Genomic DNA, 11,493 nt, shown 5'->3' with positions numbered 1-11,493 from the left:
ACAGGAACATTTTCTGAAATGAGAAAAACGCCCACAGATCATAATCACCTTTAATGTGCAGACGAGTGAGTCGCACCATTGGTGGGTCATTTGAGGAACAAAGGCAGACTATTTACAGTAGCTTCACCATCCTAGACTCAGGTTCTTGATATTCTTACATGCACTGTGTGGAACACCATCTCCACTGACAACAATAACAATGTATGTTCATTTTCATGTGTCTTTTGCTGAAAATAAAAGATTGCTGTAACTTTAAAATTTACATGGAATACAGTATTATGCTAAAGCTATTGCTAGCACTTCATTAGACACCTTTGGTTTCACACAAACGAAAGCTTCTAAATACAGCTCACTGACGCAGGTGTGGCGTGACAAAAATACGAGAATCAACAACCAACTTGTCTTGTCGCTATTCCCCAACTGGAGGGAACTCCGGCAGCAATGACAAATAAATAAAACACTATGAAGTATGGATCACGGCCTCAAATATAACACTTCTTTACAAATATACACACACAACTACGCCATGTCGGTCCACCAATGTTTAGTTACGTTCTCCGTCCGGGGCCAACAGACAACGAGTCAGTGCGTAGTCAACTCTTCACCACAGAAAGCTCCCTCACCACGGACTCCAAATAAATAGTTAACAACACGTGAACCAAACCTGAGCACAAAAATGCCTCAGCTGCATGATTGATAGCTTGAAGTTTGTGCACTTCAGATAATATTTTCTTTATCCTATGTACAACATGAACTAGGAAACAAAATCATCACAAGGAACATTATGTACATGAACACTGTACATGATCGTGAGATGAGGATAAGCTTTATGCTATTATTATTATTATTATTATTATTATTATTATTGGCAGCCTATTCCAGTGGCACTAAATGCAGCGGCGCTGAGCACTGACACAACAATGAGCAAGTGGATTAACCTGTTATGTTTGATAAAAGGCTGAGAAAACAAGATACAAATTGAAACTGGAAAATTGCAAGAGCTTTCATATCAATCTACTGCTCATTTGAACCAGTCTTGTGTGACAGTGTGGCATGTGGAATTGATTGCGCAGGAAAGCACTATTTCAGCCTAATTATGACGTGATAAGATTGAACGTGCCAACATGAACTCAAGGTCGGAAAATGGAGGTGTTTGTCTTGCTGGAGGAGCAGTCATGATCCTGCATCCCTGTGGCATTCATCATATACATATTAAGAATGATAACAAATAAAACATCTACGTACCTCTCTACTACATCAAACAGTTCCTTGGTGTCACTCACAGCAGACACAAGCGATGGATGTTGATGTTATATTTTAAACTGGCAACGACTTAATTAAACAACCGGTGAACTTTGCTCTCCTACATCTCTGAAAAACATGTGGCTACTCATCTCCTCCCTCACACATATCTGGGCAGGAACAGGCCAAATTTGGATTCAATTCCCCTGAAGATGGGCACTGCGACCTTGTACCCGCCAACGTGGTCAGGATTGGTGGAGCGGAGGTCAGCAGCGGAGGCTGGGAGCTGAGCCTCTGAGCCCTGTGGCCGGCTGTAAGGGAAGGAACAGTGGTGAGGGAAAAGTGCGTCTCTGGCATACAAACAAGCAATCTTCACTGCCACCATCTGACTAGGGGTTGTTTTAAGGTTCTATCTGTCCAGCTATCTCACATCACCCTTGAAGGAGACAGCTAAGACATGGTAGCTACTTACAAACTTTCATCTGCATTTCCTCACATCTTAAACTATAACTTCACCTACGAAATAAAGGCTTTCCCTGTGTCACAAAAAAAGACATCAGGGCAGAGTTCAGGATGGAATGCTTACAGATACTTGATGTGGCACAAATGTCTCAAAGACTAATGCACTGAAAGTTAAAACTATATAATACACAAAGCACAAGAGAGACAGCCTTTCCAGCACTACTTACATGCCACCAAAGTCAACATAGAAGAGTCGCTGGAGCACTTCATAAGTCACCAGCGTCACACCAAACTGTGGTGAAGACCTGAACACTCGGGCTGTGGGGATAACAATGAAGGTCAGCCAGAAAAAACAATAACTAAAATTAAATAAATTGAGAAAGCAGTTGATTCTTAAGAAATATGAAAGTCAACAATCCAATAACATATAAGAGACATCCCATGGACCATGTTGATGTCCCTACAAGGCCACTTCACCAAGCCCACACTGCCAGTCTCAAAGGGACCACCAAGACAGAGCAGCAGTTCCCCACATGTCTGTGGGAGTCTGAGCCTGGCACAGCATTAGCCTGAGGTGTGGCACACCAAATAGTTAGTACAATAAATAAACAGTCTGTCTCTTTGTATACAAGGGTGACATAGGCAGCCTTTAAAACAGTGACAGTAATGAACAGTTTTATGCAAACACTCCAAGGAAAACAAAGTTATTATAAGGATAAAATGTACACAGGTTCACTCAAAGTTACAAAAAACATTGTGCAATGTAGTCATATTACTAAAAAAATTTTAAATAAAGGAAAAATGAAGAAAGCAAGTCTGGTTATGAAGGCAGACAGTGAGACTGAAGGAATTGTGGGCACAATCACTGTCTCAGTCTCCAGATAAATTTTTTCCCCTTCAACTTTTTACCACAACATTGCAATCAACAAATTAGCAAAGTTTCATAAATCTGAGTCTTGGGTTACTCCATCCTTGACTGAATACAATTACAACATGAGTGTGCTTTACTGAACAAAGATATAGACTGTCTGTATCATGCCCACCACACTGACAGAATGAAGAGTGGTGTGATACTTTGTGACATTAGAGGGAAGTGTCTCAAGGGCAGGCAGTGATGGCACTCAGCCTAGCCTGGCCATCAGTCATCAGTGGAGCACAGCACATGCTACAGCCACTGTCCAGGCACCACACTCTCAAGGCACTCTGAGCGGGAAGCATCACTAGGCTATTAATGACCACTAGGGTTGTTACTATACTAGTGTTTCAACTGCAGTGGCTTTTACTATTTCATGATATGTCATGGTCATGTCAAAACAATAAAATTGGCAACAACTAAGCATTACTTTATGAGCAATATAATATTTCTAATTCTAATGAAGATGAACGATGGCTGAGTCAAAACACCAAGATAAGGAAAGCATTTGTCTTTATCACTCCAAGCATTTCCTTTTCCCTTTGGAAGATGACATCAAGATAAACCATGCCTAACATGCCAAGGAGCTTTATAAATGTCATTGGCTGTGTTAATGTGAACTTAGTGCCACTTAGGGCAGCTGTGTGAGAGGAGCAAATGGTGGGTAGAGGGACCACAGTAGCAAGGCAAAGGTCTTTTTCACAACAGGCAGCTATAGTGTGAGAAAGACTCCAGTGAAAGGAGGTGTGGGTTGTGGGGAGAGAGCATGACCAGACATACCACACTATGGGAAGCAGGAGGGATAGCAAGACTTCTACAGCCATCGTTAGTAAAGCAAAGTAGTAGCATAAAATACAAGTCTAAAGCAGACAATGGAAATAAAACCAGCAATGGCCAAAGGACACTCTATGCATAAAGAAACTTTGAAATAATACGAGAAGTTCTCAGTGAACTTCTATTCTATACCCAGCATCTGAAACCAGTGAAAAAAGATTAAGTATAATAAGACAATATCAACACCATTGGTGTTCCTAGTGAGCAATGTGGACACACATCATCAGCTAAGACAAGTCGTGAACAGATTAGTCCAGAACTTTCTTTTTCAAGCGTCATTACATCATTTTGTGCCACAGAGATCAGTTTGCTTTTACATAACCATAACATATTATGGTATTACACACTCCATCTACAGTCAGTCCTCTTGCTATACACACAGAGGCGCACACACACACACACACAATCCCTACGCTCACCAACAGCGCCACCATGCCTTCCAATCTCTCTGGCAATGAGGAATATGGAAACAGAACCTAGCAAATGAAAAATTATCACTGTAATTCTCACTGTACTCCTTCCTTGCAGTGAAGAACATGGGAATATGCCTTGTTGACACCTCTTCACAAATGTTAAGAAACTGAAAAATGTGTTGTGTTATTTGGTCACCAGTCCCAGAGGCTTGAAAACCACTGCTCTGCAGCACCAAGTGAGTCACTTATCAGTGACAACAAGCTCGTTGATCCTGCATTTTAAAAAGTTACTAGAAATGCACTCAGTACCTCAGAAATAGACTATCAACTATACTCTGCACCAAATGTATGCATCAAATGACCATGTAAGAAGCTTCAGTATGTATCTAAGAATTCACATCTATAAGTAATGTGCAATTAGTCTGAAGCAATCTATAGCAATTTAATTATCTTTATAAAGTATGTATCAATTAGAGAGGGTGTTAATAAAAGTTGGCCAATAATCTACTACTGTTTAAATCATCTCTCTATGGTCTGTACATTCCTAGAGGCTACACTGGCTATGCTATGTGCAGAATGCAGAAAGTAATGAATGAAAGATGTCACCAATCAGTGAATGTGTCACACCATGTCAATGACTAAAATAAATTATAACAATGGATACAATAAATAAATCCATAAGTACAAATGATGAGGACAATATGCAATGTTTGCGCCATTAGAATGCAGCACTACAGACACACACTGGGACTCAATGTTATCCTTTGCATCTTTTACTTATACAATGTAAAGCAGTTGCACAACTTTCTGAAAGTCATCCTTTCAAAGCTGATGAAGCCATGTGGGAGGAAAGAAAACTGAACATTCATTCAGGAAGGCTTTCTCTCACTCATGACACACACACACACACACACACACACATACTCAAGGCCTCACCTGGGGCTCCCTTCCAAAATGCCTTGGTTCCTTCCTCATGCCAAATCTTGCGGGCCGCATCAAACACGCCAGTGTAGGTGGTTTGACCAGCCCGGGCAGCCACCTGCAGCCGAGTCTTGATCACATCAGCAGGTGTTGTGAGCGAGGCAGCCGGCACACCACCTGCAGGCATCACACGGGAGGATAAAAGATCCTTGCACTACTGGGCTTATAAACCTAACCAAATGTAGCTTAACCAGACACACTGGGATAGGTGAGCCTTGCACTGGACTTGTAAAGGCCACAGTACTGGTGGAGAATCATGTAAGAAGATTACTGGCCAAGAGAAAACAAGACATTGAGAACATACATAGAGAATAAGGTTAGGCAATAAATTAGATTAGGATGGAGGGTGAACAGTGTCATTTACCAATAGCACCAGCAATGAGGAGGGACAGAGGGGAGTTGTAGCCATTCTCATCAGCAAGAAGTCGCTTGGAATGAGCGTAGACAGGGAAGTAAATTGCTGAAAATGGCACGTCTCGCAGCAGACAGGCCCGCACACCCTGCAAAGACCCACCACTGTTAGCAGTCTAGCTTTACACGTGGGATTAGGAGTTCGGAAAATGTCAGTACAGTATCAACAGAGTGAGAGGAGCAGGACTCTTCACCTTATAAAGCCCAAAGAGGCCGAGGTCCTTCACCACCATGAGGGCGGACGGCTTCTGTGCGGTAGCAATCTCACCAGCCACCTGCAGGCGAATCTTGACAATCTCCAGCGGGTTGGTGAACACAACTTGGGAACCGCCAGCCTGGTGAAGCAAAACCCATGGATGTAATATTGTAAGTGGCTCAGTGCTGCAGGAACACATGGAATGCACAAGTTATCCCCCTCACACATACTTCAGTAGTGATTTCCAAAGTGTGAGAGATGCTTCTATCAATGTCAGTCTGTTCACTTGTTAAAATTATTAAAAAACTGCCTGACTGACAGATGGGAACACATGAGTCATTCTCCATACTCACACATGCACCAGCAAGGATTTCTGAGGCCAGAGAGATGTTGCCCTTCTTGTCGGTCAGTTTGTCACGCACCAAGTCATTGACGGTGAGTTTGATGGCCTTCTCTGGAGCCACACCGATCAGCTGGGGCACCAAGCCACGGTACAGGCCCACGAAACCCTCATGCCGGATCACCTGCAGGACAAACACACACGCACACACATCATTGGTATCATGTCTAAGCCTCAGTGATGGAAATGCAATAATCTGTGAGTATTACTGGTCATTAGTCACTTCACCATATCCCTCAAAAACTGCAATTCTTGTTTACATTTCTGGAGTGAAATCAATGACACTGCACTGTGGCCTCACCTTCTTGAAGCAGTCGAAGGAGTTGCGGTACATGAGCTCACCAATGTAGGAGCCAGTGCGCTGGTTCTGCATCCTGGTCTTCACCAAGTCAATGGGATACACAGCAGTGGCACCCACGGCTGCAGGAGAAAGCTTCAAGTCACTACATGTCATGGTGACTGCATGCCACCACCTTGTAACTCTTGCACACTTTCATACACATAAATGTTGATGGGTTGACAAATGTACCACAAACCAATGGAGATAATGGTAACTAAAAAGTAGACAATATAAAAGTTACAAATCATTCTTTGTGGGACTCACAAAGAAAATATCGAAATAGGAGAGTAAAGCAGGGAGAGAATAACATAGTAAAGAGAGAGAAACTACTTAAAAACTTGGGAAAACATCAATGGAAATAATGATGAATGAAGAACAAGTACACATATGACAAGCAGAAGGCAATGTTTAGAGACTGACCACCAGCCACGGAGCCGAGGGTGAACCTGTAGGCACTCTCCATGATCTGCGCCAGCACGCCGCGCTGTTCTGGACTCTCCACCGCCTTGATGTCCGTCAGCTTGCGGGTGATGACCTTCATGTACTGCTCCGGCGTGATGGCCTCCAGGTCACTGTACACTATCTTCCTGCCGAGCCAAGTCAACACGGTCACAGGTCAGGCCACACGGCTACTGTCAGCTTCAGTAAAAGTGTAAGTGGTACAAATGTGTGCAGAAATTGTACATTGTATGAACATATAGAACTGTATTATACAACTTGTACAATTTTGTAGGTAATAGTGATCTGTGGCACAAAGGTTTGTTGAGTGAGTGATCACTGCAAAAAGATAAACAGGCATTGAATTTGATTGACAATTGGATACTAAATAACTTTTACCATAAATACATAATGTACAAATTGATGAAATCATCTTTTGTATTTTGGCTTTGCAATTCAATGAAGAAGGAAATGATCACAATGAAAATTGGTTACTGCCATTCTCTCTCTCTCTCTGGTTGCTTTATCATCAGTAACATGAAGCAGACCACTCACTCACTCACTCCTTCCTGCACACTGACTGAGCTTACTGCACCAACTTCTGTTTTCACCAAGTGTGTCCACAGCCAGCACTTCCCTACAGAGGTTCAGGTCAACCATGGATGTCACATGAGGTGAGGCTGTGCACGGCCAACCATGCAAGTCCTTGTTGTCACAAAACACATCTATATTTTGCAAATATTCAATTATTCATATATATGCCATTTTATGATCTGGCATTTAGAAAATTATTCTTACTGTTCCTCAGTGTCATATGTAAAACTTTACTCAAAACTTATCCATTTTTAGGACAGTTCACCAGTAGAGCACCAATAATGTGACACATACTATACATATTGCATGATGGGGTTACATTCATATATATATAGACTGAGAATAGGTAATGGAGCAGATACAGAAAAAAACTAATATGACTATACAAAAGATAAGTAATTAACAGTCTCAGTGAGAGAGAACAATCAATGTTGCAATATTTGTACGACTGGCAAACCATCACAGACCTGAAGCCAGTGGAATATGGGTTTATCCCGTGGACTGAAGGTTTCCTTGTTTCCTTATACATGGCCAGTAATCTCCAGTTATAGAATAAAGGAGAAAACTTTGCCAGGAGCAGAATTAGATTAAAGGGTCTAACTTATTCAAAAGTGGGAGACACACAAAACTAAAGGAAAAGTTGTGGAAGAGCTGTTGCCTTCCATGGATTGACAACGCACAGCCTCGTGTGATCAAGAAATGGGCTTCACAGCGGCACAGACTGGCACTTGTAACTGTGGCTGGCGAGTATTCCTGAGGCAACTACACGGGACGGACAGAGCCTGGCCCAGCAAGGACATGAGGAGGAACTGGCCAGCCTTACAAGCTGAAGCCCACATAGAGATATGCTAAGAATACACTACAAATGTTGTATTGTGTGTGTATGTATGTCAAAAGTGTATTCAGATTGACACTGCTAGAAAGAAAACACTGGACTGTAAGATGTATGTATCAAAACATGCACAGTGCAATATTGTGAGGAAGTAAACCTATTGTGCATCACTGGGAAACAAGACACGTCACTGTCAGCCGGAGGGAGATACTTTACGGGACAACACAGTCAAAGCTTTGTCATCTGCCACTCTCAGTACAATTAGATATCCAACTGTGTGAACCTCAGACATTCTCAGCCGCAGTATGGGCAGGGTGGGGGGCTCATGCCACAAGGGGAGCAGGCGGCCCGCTGCTCATCCTGCCTGGTGAGCCTGCGGCAGGCCATCACCCACTAGCCTGGCACAATGTAAGAGATGTTCACCCTTAGCCTGCCTGTGTTCTCTCTGCCAGCAGCAATGACAGCGCCTTCCTCACACCTTTGTCCTGTACATACTTGGAAGGTTCTTTTAAATGTTGAATTTCTAGAGTAAATATTATGGCTTCACCTGTCCTTTTGATTGTCTCACACCAAGGTCAGTACATTAAGTGAAATATTTCCATGATAATGTAGGAAATATGCACAAGATATTAAGAACACAAGCAGAGGGAAGAGTGACAGACAGCTAATCAGTCATAAAGCACCACCACATCTCATCTCCACTCCAGCCTATAGTTCATATGTACACAGTATGATCTCTTCTTAAACTATACTCGTACCATGAAAATTTAATGACTATAACACACTGAACATAGTAACATCATGATTCTCTATATAAAAAGAGGGATCTGGAAGGTGAGGAAAACATGGTCATTACAGCAGGACATGAGAGCCAGAGATAACTTAATAATTAATTATCAAGTTGTCTGTCTCAGCTTCTATTACATGGATACTATTAGAGACAAAAAACCTTTATTCTGCACTACACAAAATGTATTCACTATAATGCATTGTACAAAAAAGTATGAAAAGTACATAAAGAGGTGATAAAGTCAAGGGGATTCCTGACAGAGAGCAATTTTAGGAAGGTACTGGTGGTTACCCAACTCTAAGCCTGCCTCACCCTGACACAGGCAAACCACGACAGGGAGACACTCACCCTGCAGCCTCTGTGCCACTCACAACACTGGATGATGTGACTCAAACAGGGCCTGATGTAGTGAGGGTTTCTTCACTTCACAGAAATAATGGAGAGTTGAAAACATGAGGAATGGACAATGATGGTCAGCACAGTAATGAAGCAATGCAGGAGAGAGGAAGCTTGAGTTAAGATGAAGTGTCTGTGAGGAAATAATAAGTAAAATGTAGTGAATGAAAGGGATCTGAGAAATATGAATGTGGAAATGAAAGGGAAGAAGTTGGCAGCCTCAAGACAGACTGAGTGTTACCTCAAGGCAAGGATTAATGACAATTTGTTTCTTATAATAGTACCGTATTAATATCCTGCTCTCATTACCATACAAACAGATGCACACACACACACACACAAACAAAGAAACAAACACACACACACACACACACACACACACACACACACACACACACACACACACACACACACACACACACACACACACACACACACACACACACACACACATAGTATACATGTGCACACACACACACACACACACACACACACACACACACACACACACACACACACACACACACACACACACACACACACACACACACACACACACTATCCAATTTTTGGCTACTGGAAGACAATCAGGTAAAATTTACCTTTGCCGTGAGGCAAGAAGAAGAAGAAGAACAAGAACAAGAAGAAGAACAAGAACAAGAAGAACAAGAACAAGAACAAGAACAAGAACAAGAACAAGAAGAACAAGAAGAAGAAGCAGAAGAAGAAGAGGAGGAGGAGGATGGACAGAGGGATAACAATATTACCACTCATTATATTGTTAGAGCTGCAGGTTCCCTACTGTACAACACATTATTTACAATGGTACCTCAATATACCTGTGTACATTACATTGCTATGTCACATAATTAATAAATTTTAACAAATTCTTGTGTTTGGGGCAGTCTTTAGTCACACATAGAGACACAATGTGACACCTGGTGCCTCCTGACATGAGATTTAAGTCACAGTATAAAAGGAGATGTTATTTGAATACATAGCAAAGATAACCATATTTCAACATTTGATTCTCAGAGACAAACTAAATAATTTTAAGATTATATATTTTACCTTCATGTATTATAAAATTTTAGGTTAATTTCTCTGGTGGGACTGTCGCTTTGAGATGTACAGTGTGTGTACTTCTCAAAGCACTGCTCATGTAGCCTAAACTGCATAAACATTACAGGGAAACTGTATCGTGAGGTACCAATGTATACATTCTTGAAATAAAACATAAGGTGCAGTTGTGTCCTATGAGTTATAACAGGCCTACCTACACATGTGCACAACAATTGAATGGTATGATGTACTTCCTATGAGCTAGCATAAACTAACAGGTGTGAGGGTGAGTGAGTTCTCCCTATTCACAAATAGGGATGGAGCTAAAAAGACAAAGCAGTTAATTGTCCCCCAAATCATTAATGACCACACAAGCCTTTGAAGCAAGCAGTTCCCACAAGCAGGGAGGCTGATGGAGGTGCTGAGAGGCATTCAGACACACCACAGACCACGGCACGGACGCTACTCACCCATCGGGCAGCCTGAGCAAGCTCGGGTGGTAGGCAATGGTGTCATTATTAGTACAAGTTGATGGAGACAGACTAGGTTTTGCTGACACAGAGAGAGAAAGAATCAAAGTGTAAGGACTACACTGAGGTTGTTGTACTTGCTATTCTGTGATGAAATGATCTGCAAAGATTCATGTCTTCCTGACAGATATAATGAAAGATGTAAGAATTTCTTTGAGACAAGCTACACTCTGCTGACACACAGAGTCTGAGGTGCAGAAAGGGCCTTACTGAGTCAGTAGTCTTGTGACCAAGAGCAGGAAATATGAGGATGAGTGTGCTGCAGTATGTGCTCTACAAATCAATATCAAGTGATGGGTCGTGTGTGTGGGGTGGCAAAAATGTAGCAGGAAAAAACTCATGTTTTGTAAAGAAGAGTGTGTGGCAATGGCTGCTCTTCCTACAGTATGTCAATAAAATGGTAAAACAATCAAACAAGTTGAAGATTAAATCAGTACATTCATAGGCACACAGCTAATGTTATCACAAAGGCCTCCCTTCAAAACCACAGCAGGTGATATGGTTAGTGAGGCAAACAATTAACTTTTCTCTTCAGATGAGTTTATAAGTTATCACACTGCAATAATAAAAACAAAAACATCTACCCACTAATGTCATCACACTTCATCTCAAAGTACAAGACTATTGGCTGGAAAACTAAGCTGAGTCTCTGACACTCA

The 11,493-nt window shown here is 41.9% G+C and overlaps 1 protein-coding gene across 3 annotated transcripts in view; it reads right to left on the bottom strand.

Moving 5' to 3' along the window:
* Positions 1-36: 36 nt before the first annotated feature.
* The window catches only part of LOC123511816 (calcium-binding mitochondrial carrier protein Aralar1-like), a 146,217-nt gene continuing 134,760 nt past the window's right edge, over positions 37-11,493 (bottom strand). For all 3 annotated transcript variants that reach the window (XM_045267853.1, XM_045267854.1, XM_045267856.1), the window contains 8 exons: positions 6,613-6,779; positions 6,154-6,272; positions 5,806-5,976; positions 5,451-5,591; positions 5,210-5,345; positions 4,801-4,962; positions 1,932-2,022; positions 37-1,553 (listed from right to left, as the gene is read on the bottom strand). In XM_045267853.1, the coding sequence (XP_045123788.1) occupies positions 1,403-1,553; positions 1,932-2,022; positions 4,801-4,962; positions 5,210-5,345; positions 5,451-5,591; positions 5,806-5,976; positions 6,154-6,272; positions 6,613-6,779 (1,138 nt within the window). In that variant the 3' untranslated portion in view covers positions 37-1,402. The remainder of the gene's footprint in view (positions 1,554-1,931; positions 2,023-4,800; positions 4,963-5,209; positions 5,346-5,450; positions 5,592-5,805; positions 5,977-6,153; positions 6,273-6,612; positions 6,780-11,493) is intronic.

This window comes from Portunus trituberculatus, chromosome 32, assembly GCF_017591435.1.
Source record: "Portunus trituberculatus isolate SZX2019 chromosome 32, ASM1759143v1, whole genome shotgun sequence".
In the NCBI taxonomy this organism is placed as follows: domain Eukaryota; kingdom Metazoa; phylum Arthropoda; class Malacostraca; order Decapoda; family Portunidae; genus Portunus; species Portunus trituberculatus.
The sequence above is the reverse complement of the archived record's forward strand: the minus strand, read 5'-3'. Positions and strand labels throughout refer to the sequence as shown.